The sequence below is a fragment of the Poeciliopsis prolifica genome, unplaced genomic scaffold, assembly GCF_027474105.1.
Source record: "Poeciliopsis prolifica strain line A6 unplaced genomic scaffold, Auburn_PproV2 SCAFFOLD006, whole genome shotgun sequence".
Classification (NCBI taxonomy): domain Eukaryota; kingdom Metazoa; phylum Chordata; class Actinopteri; order Cyprinodontiformes; family Poeciliidae; genus Poeciliopsis; species Poeciliopsis prolifica.
The window spans coordinates 3430270-3443883 of NW_026562381.1; the positions used below are offsets into that span (position 1 = coordinate 3430270).

Sequence of the window (13614 nt, forward strand, 5' to 3'; positions counted from 1 at the left end):
GGTGTGAGATAAATGTGTTATGTTTACAATAAACAAATATACTCAAAAAAACTGTTCCATTTTATTTTAATCTGGTGTTATTTGATTTAAATTGTATTAAAAAAAACTCTTAATTTATGGAAATTAAAAATTGGTGGTATACTTAGAATAATTATGCATCTGGAAAAACAAGTATTTCTACATATATCAAAATCTCTTTTTGTAAGATCCACGACTTACTAACTAACTAAAGCACATATTTAACATTTTAAACTTAGTTAATATTTAAAATATGTTAAAAATATATATATATATTCTGAATGTTACCATTTTGCTGTCTCCCCGGTTGCCACTTGGTGGCGCTGTTTCACTGTTCTGAGTTTAAGAAAACAAAAGCTTCGGTTAGTGCAGGATAAAGATCCTCGGTTTGGTCCCCAGTCTAGACATCACATCACTAGCCGACTCTGCTACTTCAGCTCTATATATTTTTTTTTAACAAAATGTCAACCACTACCGGTGGCGGAGAGTTTGGCAACCCTCTGCGGAAATTTAAGTTGGTCTTTCTGGGTGAACAGAGTGGTAAGCGAGACTCTTTAATTAACTGTTAATGTCAGATTTAAGGAAAGGTAGAAAAAAGTGTCAAGATTAGCTCACCAGCTAGCTTCGCGTTAGCTCGTCACTCGCTGACAAAGTTGCACATCAGCATCGCAAAGTAACAGTGATATGTTATTTTTAAATAAGTAGGAAAATGCGTTTTTAAAATGCTCGCAAGTAGAAATGGTAAAAAGGATGATAAACATTTGTTTTTTCGACATTGGTGATGTCATTGAGTAGCTAAGTTGTCCTGCTAAGCTAGCCAAACACCTTACAGTTGGACAAAATAATAATAAAATATAATGGAAACAGATTTGCTGTGTCAATTAACTGGGAAATAATTAATGCCCTGTCGTCTAACTAAATCAAACATGTAGTTAATTCCTTGTGCACTATTTCACCAGTTTAATGGTAGCTAGCACAGCACTGTAAGAAGCAGTATCTTAGCTAACTGTGCTAGAAACGTTATTTAATAATGACGTTCACTGCCCCCGTCAGAGTTTTGAGTTTCACAGCTATTTGAGGAATACTTAATGTTTCCAATAATGTCTCTATAATTCAGTAAGATCAAGTAATTTTTTTTTGGTATATGTATTGGCCACATTACCACATAGCTACTAGTAATTAGCTGGTAGCTTTTGCCAGAGCCACGTCGCCCAGTTGCTAACTAGTCGGCCTCTTTCCCGGCGGTTATCCTCCGTCCTTTGGGGGAGACACCTCAACCGCAATATTAATATTTGAAATATTTTTGATTGCTTTATCTGTAGAGTGGCGTACTGCGGGCCGTTTATCCCAAGTTTAGCCATTTAAATTTTCTAAATTTTGTGGCTCCACCCTTATTGCCAACTCAGCGTGTGGGTTCAGCGGTTCACTCCTGAATTTACTCACCAAATGCTGTCGCCGATTTTGTTACATCTCGCGAGAAAAACAACCAGCCAGCTCTGTGAAAACAAGCCCGGAAAAGCCCGATATGCTGTGGAAAACAGAGGCCGCTTCTAAGCAACATCAATGCATGCATTTATAGTGGCTTTGCACTTAAGCAACAGCAAAATTATGCAAAACACTGGTGTCAGTGTGTTGGGGGTGTGCTGAGTTAACTCTTTGCGAGGACAAACTAGCAATCATGTTTTGCTTTATTGGGAGAGAATCACTGGGTTTCAGTCAGAAAGAAAACCAAGCCCAATTTAGCAACTTCAGGTTCAAAAAGGTCCTGTCTTCTTTAATAATGACGGAACAAAAATATATGTCTGGTCTCTATTTTAACACCACGACTTGAGCTTTGTTGTTTTGTCTGTATTTTTCAACTATCACTAAATTGTGTGTTTATCTGTACAGTTGGGAAGACCTCACTCATCACCAGGTTTATGTATGACAGTTTCGACAACACTTACCAGGTAAATGGAAAAACTATGCATAATTTGAATGTTTTCCTGATTATCTGACTTTCTGCGTAAAAAATGGTAATCTAAGTCTATATTCACACAGCAGGCAAATTAAACCCAAATACAAAAACTCAAATTGAACATCAAGATGAAGTAGGGCTGTTGTAAAAGAATATTTTAGTAATCTAGTACTCTTATATTGATTATTCTTACGGTTGGTTGAGTAGTAAAGAGAGAGAGAACATATTTACGTTGTAGAAAACTAGTACTCATGCTGACACATTTTAATAAAATATAACACTTTCCTGTCTACAATGTTGGATGAGAAATGTTGATTGAGCTAATTTACACCATTCTTCTCTTACAGGCAACAATTGGTATTGACTTTTTGTCAAAAACCATGTACCTAGAAGATCGCACGGTAAGCCCTGTGTTTTCTGCTCTCATCATTCCCACTGGTAGAGTTCTTAAACTCCTAGAAAAGCATGCATCTGCTCTCTGTTCAGTAGCCACCATTTATTTCCATTTCATCATTTCACATTTTGTTATTACACTGTCCGAGATTTTTGTTATTCATTTTTATTTGTGAAAAAAAATACAAATTTGTGATCACATATTTTAGTTCCCATCGTTACGTTTCAAAACATTTTTGTTTCCTTTCCATCCCTTGGCTTGCTCATGAAATTCACCCACACACGGTGCCGCGTTTGTATCACGGCTGGCCACAGATTCGGCTGCAGCTCTGGGATACAGCCGGACAAGAACGTTTCCGCAGCCTCATCCCCAGTTACATCCGCGACTCTGCGGCTGCTGTGGTGGTTTATGACATAGCCAGTAGGTATCATGGCCTTGCCTCTTTCATTGTCCTTCGCTTATGACGTGGAAGGGCAAAACATCCCAGCATTTGAAGTAACAAATCATTTTCAGGCAGCATGATAAGACTGTTTGCATCAGCTGTGATTATAAAGTAAAGCCTCTGACAGCTGTTTTAAACCTGGCTGATAGAATAAGCATCTATCAGCATCACTTCATGTGCTCAGATAAAGAATAATCCAGCCGGGTTTTCTTTCGCATGTCTTATATGCATAACAGTCGTCATCTCTAAGCTTTCTGCACCTAAATGATTCCACGCTTCATAAAGTTTTTCTTTGCCGCTTCGCTAGCAGACTCTTGATATCTGTCCCGTTCTTCACCTTGTTGTTCTTTCCTGGGCTTTCTTTATTCTTTGCTCTTATTGTCCTCTTCTCCCGACGATCCAATCTTCAGGTCCGGCTCCAGCTTTGGGACACTGCTGGACAGGAGCGCTTTCGTAGCCTAATTCCCAGCTACATCCGTGACTCTACCATTGCTGTGGTTGTTTATGACATCACCAGTGAGTCAGGGCTGTGCTTATAACTTTCCTGTTGGGGCCGAGAGCAATTAGAAGGAAACTGTTTAGTGTCTTATCTATTCTAATTTCTGCAATATTTTCAGAACTTTTTCTCTGTGTGTTTATATTCCATCTTTAAGCTTCTCTTTAAAATATTTTTGCTTATTAACATGACTTCCAGCTTGCATAAAAACAATCTAGCTTTTGTCCTGAGGTGAAACAACAACCAATGCTTACGTTTAAATATATGTAGAAGAACATGTTTTGTGACTTGGATTTGCAGGAGCTAATGTGAACAGTAAATTTGTTTTGTTTTTATTTGCAGATCTTAATTCTTTCCAGCAAACCTCCAAATGGATTGATGATGTGAGGACAGAGAGGGGAAGTGATGTAATTATTATGCTTGTTGGAAACAAAACAGACTTGGCAGATAAAAGGTACACAGTCATGACAAAATTAGTATTTTATTAGCTGTTCATTATATTTGCATCAGGTAATTTTGCTGAAGCAACTCTGAATCAGTGATTTTTGCATTTTAAAGATATAATTTTTAGAAAATGTGGGCGTTTTCTCACTAATTCACTCCTAAGGCTCGCTGTCTTATTTGACATTCATTGGATGCACCATTTGTTATTCAGCTTCTGTTTATTTGGACTTTAAATTATGGTCAACTCTACGACGGAGTATTTGGACCAGGCTAAGGCTCTTCTTTTTTCTTTTGTTATAAAAATGAAGTAGTAATTTTACCAGATACAGTTGAAATATTAAGAGAATAAAGAATACGACAAAAATCATAACAATATGAGAATAAGGTTAAAATTACAAGAAAGGTTGAATAAATATCAGGAGAATAAAGTGGTAATTTTATGAGAACTCCTACATGGGAAAAAATAAATGATACATCTTGTGAAGTTAGGTTTTACAGATTAAATTTAATAGAAATACTTTGACTTTGAAATGATCATGGATTTACTGAGTTGGTCATGTTGATCTTGATAACTTTATCAAATCTTTTTTCTCACTAAGACAACTTTTTCTCATAATTTTAAGACTTTTTTCTGGTAAAATTGCATCTTTATGCTGCTGATAGTATGCCAATATTCTCATAATTAAACATAAATCCTTGTAGCCTGGCTTTAATATTTTGTCATAAAAAACTCACAGAAGAGATGATTGAAATAAAAACACTTTTTGAAAATATTTTCATTTGCTATTTCTAATTTAGAAAACAAAGCAAGAAAAACTATTAAAAATATTGTAGATTTATTTTGTTTTTAAGCCATATTTTCCAGCCCTACTCTGTGTGTTGTTTAGATCTAATATTTCAGTTTCACTCATTAAACTCAAGTATAATGTAATTCGGTTGTATTTATTAAGAGCCAGTTGTTTATCAGTAAATGAAGTTTGCCAAAGCCTGCGATCCCATCAGTGCGTCCTCACCCAGTTTTGGCTTCATTGTTTTACCTTTTTATTACTGGTTCAAGTATTTTTATTTTGTATATTTTGAACACATTTCTGTTCTCCCCATTTGATTTTATGTCTTTTTTCACTGCCATATTTATGATTTTCATGTCTGTTATGTTTAGTTTTGATCCTCATTTTGATTTAGTTTTTTTTTTTTCTTTTGTTTTCATGCATGATTATCCCTCAACACTCCTCTCCACCATATTTTTGCTCCCCGCTTTTTCCTCCCTGGGCCCATGGCAGGCAAGTTTCTGTTGAGGCGGCAGAGAGGAAAGCACGTGAGCTCAATGTGATGTACATAGAAACCAGTGCCAAGGCGGGCTATAACGTCAAACAGGTTGGTGTTCAGCAGCTGCAGGTGCAATCCTGAAACGGTTCTGAATGGATCATAATGTATCGTAGGGCAGTGGCACCCGCCTGTGATTTTCAGGATGTAAAGCCCTCCATGTTTTCCTTTAATTATTGGACTTCAATTTTCAGCTTCACCTCTTTTTGTCTGTTTCTGTCCCAGTTGTGAACTAATCCCTTATGTTGAGCTCTTCTTGTTTCTTCGTTTCTTCTCCTTTTGGTTCTTCCTCTTTGCGATGTTTCTTTCCATATCTTTCTTTTCGTTCATCTCCCCACCTCTGCTTCTGCCGGAGCAGACAGATCACCACGGAGGAGGGCGAGCAGAGAGCTAAAGAACTGAATGTCATGTTCATTGAAACCAGCGCAAAGACTGGCTACAATGTCAAACAGGTAGCATATCTGTTTCCTCGGGCTAGTTGTGCTTTCACAATCAACATGTAACTCCTCCCATCACCGTTTCCTCTGACGCCACAGCTTGGCTTGTGCTTGTCTTGTCGTGCAAAACTTGTGATCGTATCTGTTTCCTTTCCACTTCAGCATATTTTGTTTTTAGAGGTTCTACTATCATTTTTTCTCTTTTCTACTATCATTTTCTCTCTTCCACGCAGGTGCACTGATGCAGTGGTATTTTTGCTTGTTTGATTTTCCAGAAAGAAGTCATCGCTCTAAAAACACCTAGAGCCATATATTTAAGTATAAATAAACAAAACCTGACCTTAAATCAGACTAAGCTAATCCTGTTTTAGGTTACTATTTAGGATTATCAAAATTATTTCAGCTAACTAAATTCTAAAGCAATTTCTATTCTCTAATTCAAAAGTTTACATCCATTTCCATAAAATTGAGTTAAACATTTTAGGTGTTTTTCCAGAAGCCTCTCACAATAGTTTTCTGGAGTTTTGACCCATTCCTCCTGACAGAACTGGTGTAACTCAGTCAGGTTTCTAGGTTCACACAACTCTTCATCTCTTTCTTAAGTGACTGCGATCAGGACACTGATGATCACCACACAACACAGACCATGTTCTCAATCTTCCACTCTCCTCCTTTAAATGTAGCAATAGCTACGAAGGCCGAACAATATATTTTTAACTTAATACATAGAAAAGGTGTCCAAAAATAAAGTTGTAACCTGTAATCAGGCTATTTGGAGTAATGGCTTCAATGTATAATTATTTTAAGAGATCAACGTCACAAATTCAGGCATCTGGAGGTTTTCTGTGTTGGCTGGTGTATTTTCCTTTTCAAGTCACACAACTTAAATGTTGTGAATTAAATGCACGTATACAAAGCCGTGATATAGATTTTTCTCATTGCTCCAGCATTTGCTGGAGTAATGAGAAACGGTCAACAGTCTGATTTAATGTCAAAAAGAGAAAAAAGTTTTTTTTTTCATATGTAAATATGAGGTTCTAACTGCATTTCTGTAAAGTTAAAACATTTTTTTTATGTTTTGGGGAATTTGTAGCAAAGAAATATAAAAAAAACCTTATTAGTGTTCAGATTTTAGAACCCTATATCTCTTAAATAAATACATAATTTTGTTTTGTGTTCATTGCTGCCAAAATAAATTATGAACAGTTTATAAAGAGTTTGTGGTAAAACAGTGTAAGATTTGTTACTGTACTTCTGGGAAATCTGCTGTTTGACACTGTTAGGAAATCCCTGCATGTAATGTTTGCTCAGTAGTTTGTTATATTTGGATATAAGGTGAAATACTCTCAATTTCTGGAGTGAATATATCTTCTAATGTTCTTCTTTCATCCTTCTAGTTTGGTTTGCATGTTAATTTTAATGTGATGGCTAAAAAACTTTTATTTAATAGCAGATTCTCTAAAAATTTAGGAAAGTTGTGTGAAATTTCCCTAAAGTAGTTTTCCCGGAGTCTATAGAAGTGTTGTCATTTGTACAAAATCACCAGAAATATAATCATTTTGAGACTCATTAAGCAAGCTGAATTTTATTGAATTTTGAAAGATGAGTATATTTATCATTATTAAACTAGTTTTAATCTTGTTTTACAGCTGTTCCGACGTGTCGCTGCTGCTTTGCCTGGGATGGACAGCACACCAGAGAAAAGTAAAGAGGACAGTATCCTTTTCATGCTACTTTCCACAAAAAAAATCATTATTCAACACATATTTTCCAGAAAAAGTGGCAATAAGAAACTTTTTTGACAAAACAAAAAAGTTCCTTCCCATAAACCAATCCAGGAGTAATTCACTGCAGCAGCTTTAGGCTGATATTTAAAATTTCAGTTTGCGCTAACTAGCCTTAGCATTCACAGTGCATACACAAGCTGATTAACGGCGCTAACGTCCTCCTCCTGGCTATCATTGGTTGTTTCTAGGCAGAGAAACCTTTTATTCCCCTATAGATTATCTTATATTGCAGCTTTAAAAGAGGACTTTTATTTTGAAGAGTATTGGGAAGCTTTAATCTCAAAGTGGCTTTTTGACAAAATTAGGACACAAGCAAAATTACCCAATCTGCATCGATCCAACCCAATGGGCAGCGTTTAAAACCCAGAGGTCGGGTCAGATAACTCTGTTCTGATAAAGTGTGCTCTTGAGAATCTGAGTCATGGTTGCTTAACTCGGCTTCTCCCAGTGATCGACATCAAATTGGAGAAACAGCCAGAGATGACTGTGACCGAGAGCAGCTGCTCATGCTAGTACACCTCGCCCCACCCAGCCTGTTTCCTCCCCACCAACAGCTTGTCTCTCAGTGGCCACTCTCCACCCCTGGCACTCTGCCACTGGGATGGAGGACCTATCTTTTTATTTTTTTTTATTGGTTTTTGTTTTCCTCCCCTTCTCAACTCAGTGACTTTTCAGAGTAACCGTGTGGATGTGCATTACTGTAATGAATTTGATTACCTTGGGAAATGTAGTTCAGAAACAAATATTTAAAAACGGCAAATAAGTTAAATCTGTTCAGATTTTCATCCAGTTGCATGGCATTATATAGGACTGCAGTTAACTGCTCTTGACTTTATGCACAGTCCAGGATGTTAGTGCTGTTTCTCTCGTTGTTGTAAAGTTAACTTGCTTTGGAATATGTAAATGACTGAGGTTTAATTCTCCGCCCCTTTTTATTATTTTTATTTGAGAAAGAAACGTTTCATCTCTCGGACAGCTCATTTTTCATATTTCCTGTCACATTTTGAGGAAGTACAAACATAAATGTACATCATTTCAAGCCATGATGATATATCTGACTAAACTTAGGCTTTCACAGTAAAGACAAGTGGAGCAGTTATCTCTCTGTCAAAGCTGCCAAATTCACCAGTTGTGACCAAATTAGTCAAATTTAAAAGGACGAGTTAAAAAGTAATGAGAGAGTTCTATCAAAGGGAATTATTTGGTTATTAACCCAAAGCTGCGCGTTAAAACTCTTATCAGCTTTCAGTGTTGTTCAATTTGCTGCCCGCTTACTAACGTAACACATCTGAGGAAGCTACTGGTGGAGAGTCTGGTCGCGATGTGAGGTAGCTGCCACGTCACCAACAGTTTGTGTTGTGCTGATCACACTATTGTAAGAACATGCAGCATGCTCACCATGCAGGATTTCTATGGATAAGAACACAGATGCCTTGCTTGTTTGTTCACCATGTTGTGCACTGAATCAAGCCACAATATTGTAAATTATCAGAGGAGCCTGTTGACTGGTTCATGGCTTCACTAGATGTTTTTGTAGAGTTGATAGTTAGGTAGATGTCCTCAGATACGGCTTACTAACACCCTCGCTGTTAAAAAAGAAGAAAAAAAAAATACACGGTGCACAGAAGTTAGTTGCAGCATCCTTTATTGTGTTGCTATTGCCTGCGTGGGACCCTTTTGGTTTTATGCATTTATTTATTTTGTAACTTGGACTTACAGATGACCTTCTTGAGCTTGACCAAAAGTACGCTGCCACGCATGTTGGAGGTTTGCTTTATTTATTGTGTCTCCGCTAGAGCTCCGGGTAAAGGTGGCATCGCTTCGACACGCGCACACACACACACACACACACACACACACACACACAGTCTATTAGCAAGATTAACTAGCAGGACCACAACAAAAGACAATGGTCATTTGATGATGCTTGTCTGGGGTTGTGGGCGTTTTGAAACGGACTCGAAGGTTTAGGTATTTATTTAATTCACGAACAAACAGTTTATCTTGAGCAGCTCTTCTATTACTTGTCACTGACTAAATACTCAGCTTTGTGCTATTCTGAATTGTGTCTGTCTATTTGAGATATGATGTCTACTCGTGTTTAGCAACGTTTGTGTGAATAATGTACTATTACTTATCTTATGTATAAAAAAGGAGAGTTACTGAAACACAAGTGTAGGCCTATCACATGGAATAAAATAAAGATATTTCACCAAAATGTAAAATTTGTCATGTTCTTGTTGGTATTAAAAAAAAAAACTAAACAGCTGTCATAACCAGTAAACTACTGGTCATAACCAGCTTTATTATTTCCTGGCTTCTGTTCCCAAGAACAAATTGCGGCACCTGAACTGAATGTGAAAAACCTGTCCTGTGTGGGTGTGTGACTGAAACCACTCATTATGTCAATGGTATGAAGTTTTACAACAGAGGGGAGTGGCTAAATACCAACATGAACTTGCTTTAATTCTTCTGAATAAATTTGAAGTGTGTGTTTTTCAGAATCAGTACACCAACACAGGAACCAGTGGACAGCCATTCAGTTTAATGTCATTGTTTATACTTTAAATTCAATGGAGGACTCATCTCAATTCAGATCAGGATTCTCATTTACTCTGATACCCTAAAATAAAACTGGCTTCAAAGGTGACCTAATTACGACCCATGTTCACTACGACATAAACCAGGAGTGTCAAAATTATTTCCATTTCCGGTAGGGCTACAACAATCAATAGTGACTAATCAATCATCAGCTAATTTAGTTAATCTTTTATTAATTAAACAGTATCCTGTCAAGTACCTTTGGTTATCCAATTATTAATTAACTGATTTTAAAAAAGTCACCATGTTAAGCACATGCTGACTTAACACTGATGAAATGTTAATTTAAGCTACAAATGATCAAGCATTCACTAAAGAAAAGCTGTTATTGCATTTTTAGCATTAGAATGTTTCATTTCAAAATTAATTATATGCATCTTTTAGTAGAGCTCTAATATTGTATCATTATCTCACTTAAATATTGTCACGGCCTTCTATTTTCCAAAAAAATCTAAATTTCCATTCAAGGCTGTGGGTGTTAAGAGGCAGTGATTTGAACGCACTTCTTCAATGTTTGTAAAAAATATAATTTATTTCTTGGAAAAAATAGTGACAAAAAAGTACATAATTAAAGTGTCTTAAAACGTAGTCAAAATGAAAAATACTCTTAAAAAGGTGTCCAACAAAATGCTCCAGAAAAGTGATCAAAAAATCATTTTACAACCTCCCCTCAACACACCAGACATTTACCAAACAAATTTTCTCTCGCACCAAACAAATTAATGGGAGGGTCTAACAATTAACATAGTCTTACTCTAAACAATTCCAAATGCAGAAGATATTACAAATGTCAATTCTAAATCAACTTACATATATTCTAACTACCCAAAAAAGAAAACTAAATTGTTACAAATTAGAATTCACAAAATTTAACATAAATGGCCACGACAAATATCGTAAGTATAAGTAAATAAGAGCTAAAAAATTCCATCTGGACAGTTTTTGGAAATAAGTTTATGTTTTTTTTCCTTTGGTACCTAAACTGGTTCTCACCTAACAAGCTCAATGAATCCCAACCCGTTACGTAGCAACCCAAGCTGAGATTTGCCTGTTCCCCAGAAACCCACCCTGACTTCCAGCGCTGGTGAACTGGTTTTACTGCCGTATGGGCTGTACAATGGCTGCTGGAAAAGACAGGTGCTTTGATGTTAACTTATTATTCAGAACCACCTTCTGTTTTCTTTTTGGTTGTGGAGGAGGCTCTACTAATGCTTTTCACAGATGGAAATTGTACAACTGTGCATCAGTTTGAAGCCATTTTCACATGCGAGTGTAAACGTTGAGTTGGTCGGCGTGGCCAGCAGCGGATTTAAATCAATCAATCAAATTTTATTTGTATAGCACATTTCAGCAAGGCATTTCAAAGTGCTTTACATCATAAACACAAGAACACAAAATCATGCAACATATAATAGACAATACATTGTTACATATTACATTTCAAAAACAATTCTAAACAGGTGTGTTTTTAATTGCGATTAGACAAGACGCCCTAAAAACAGTTCATTCTGAAATGAGCTCAAAACAGCCAGAACTGAGCAAACTAAAATCAAATTTTCTGATGTAATGGACTTGTTTTGTATGGCCTGTAGACCTATTCTGACCTCCTTTGCATCTTATAGGTGTGCCTCAAGAAAGCACACCTAGAAGATGCAAAGGGAGGTTTTCCTCAAATGATTGGAAAATCAAGGATTCTTATGTGTGATTCAACAATATGCTGAGTCACCATTCCACACCACCTAAATCAGGTGATCATTTCCACAACCGCGTGTGGATAAAATGCAGCTCCTTGACATTCTGACTTCTACAAACATTTGTGAAAGAATGGGTTGTTCTCAGAGCTGTGTGGAAGCGTGGGACCGTGACGATGTGCAATGCAGCTGAAAGCAAGACTATTAGTCATGAACTCCACTAATCTGGCCGTTATAGAGGAGAGGTAAGAAGGAAGCATGTTTGCAGTTTGCACACAAACCATGGAGGAAAAAGGTCAAAATCAACCATGTTTCATTTCCATAATGAAAGACGGTTTAGTTTAATTCAGATCCGCATTTAGCTGAAGCAATGCGCCCGCTGTTCTGATAGGGTGAAGGTGTTGTCCACACATTGTGTGATTTACGTCACTAGAACAGTTTTTACAAATGAAATAAATGTAAAACAAGACATGGAAGAAAATGTGGCAGAACATATGTAACTTTAGGCTGAATGCATAATTGACTGTAGTGTTATATTCAAATCACAACCAGAAATTTACATTGTTTGCACTTTTACAGAAATATTGTTTAATCTTTCCCTTAATTTTTTTTACTATCATTAAAGTCCACAGTTGAATAGCACATTTCCTTTCAGTACATTAGTTCTAACTTTTGGGAAATGTTTAATAGCATGCCTTGCAAAATGAAAATGTGAATTTTGGCTAAACAATATAATCTGAAATAAAATCACACATTATATTTAATTTATTTTTGAAAAACACATAGTGAGTAGTTTAATCTATGGAAAGTCATCTTAAAATGTGCATTTTTCTAAGAGTAATGACAACAAAGGTGTCAGAATCAAGCTGGAGATGCTTTTAGTTACTTTATAAGCTGATGTGTGTACCTGTATCAAAAGAAGAAATGGGTAAATTATCTTGTGAGCTTGCAGTCAGCTGACGCATATAAAAGGCTCAGGTTCTCCAGAGTCTTTAGAGACTGTCAACAACTGAAGCCATGATTTACCATCTGTTAGAATAACTCTTAAGCAGCCAGAGAAAAGTTGTTCAGATTAGTAATTTGGGAGTTTTTCTGATTCATTGTACAACAGAAGACAGAGGAATGACCTTGCTTTATTTACAGTTCCAGCCCAATTTACACAATAAAAACAGATTTTGCAGGAATGTCAATTATAAGTCAATAAAATACAACAAAAATAACTAACCCAACATTATATCCACCAGAGGTTCTATTCTATAGAATTAACTCCTTTATTTTGATTAAAATGTAACTGAATATGTTGCTTCAGTCAGCTGATATTTTCATTTCATGTGCTGACATGTTTATAGAGGAACATTTGGAACTGGGAAGAACTTAAAAAGTTCTTGTGCAGAAGAAATCAAGTTGCTGATCTTTTTCACCCAGAGGAAGTTTTTGCCTCAGGGTAAACGGCAGATATTGGCAGGCAGGAGGAAAACGTTTACATGACACAACATTAAAATTAATTAAATAAATCCATTGCCCTTTGATGAAGCTGCACAACATATATCAAATTGCATCGCAGTGTCAATAATATTGTAATCAGAAAATAATGTTTAGATGCGGTGCATCATATTTCATGAATCATGCATTAATGATGGTTATAAACTCGGCCAGCTGGACCGACTCTGTCCTCACTGTCTACAGTCAGAATGTTGTTGTGGGGACTTTGCTTAATGCTAAACAAAGAAAAGAGTCAGACAAATGTGGGTCAGTTGTAATAAATATCATTATTGCAGCTGTAGTAGTTCAGTTATTTATCTTCCTGAAATCAGGCAGTTTTACTATTTACGTAACGTTTCTTTTAAACAGACAACAGATAGAAGAAAATATAAAGATGATTGGTTCTACTGCTGTAGTTATGAAAGTATTTATATTAATCAAATGTATCTTGTATTGACTGCTCTAACTTGTAGGTTTAAAATATTTGAATAATGTTTATTCTGACTTGGAAATAATAAGTATGCTCCTAATCTTAGTGGAGG

General features: G+C 36.2%; 1 protein-coding gene across 5 annotated transcripts; it reads left to right on the forward strand.

Annotated features, from left to right (window-relative positions):
• Positions 1-380: 380 nt before the first annotated feature.
• On the forward strand, positions 381-9490 carry LOC129360561 (ras-related protein Rab-6A-like). 5 transcript variants are annotated; one of them, XR_008606060.1, is made up of 8 exons: positions 381-558; positions 1909-1967; positions 2323-2376; positions 3222-3327; positions 3650-3761; positions 5032-5125; positions 5433-5526; positions 7161-7227. XR_008606060.1 is itself a non-coding variant. In XM_055030879.1 (8 exons), exons 1-8 carry the CDS (start codon positions 480-482, stop codon positions 7809-7811), a joined length of 636 nt encoding a protein of 211 aa, XP_054886854.1. In that variant the 5' UTR covers positions 381-479; the 3' UTR covers positions 7812-9490. The 5 variants fall into 5 exon arrangements, 4 of the variants coding, with proteins under 4 accessions (XP_054886854.1, XP_054886855.1, XP_054886853.1 ...); XM_055030879.1 differs by lacking the exons at positions 3222-3327; positions 5433-5526 and adding exons at positions 2684-2789; positions 7747-9490; XM_055030880.1 differs by lacking the exons at positions 3222-3327; positions 5032-5125 and adding exons at positions 2684-2789; positions 7747-9490.
• Positions 9491-13614: the final 4124 nt, after the last annotated feature.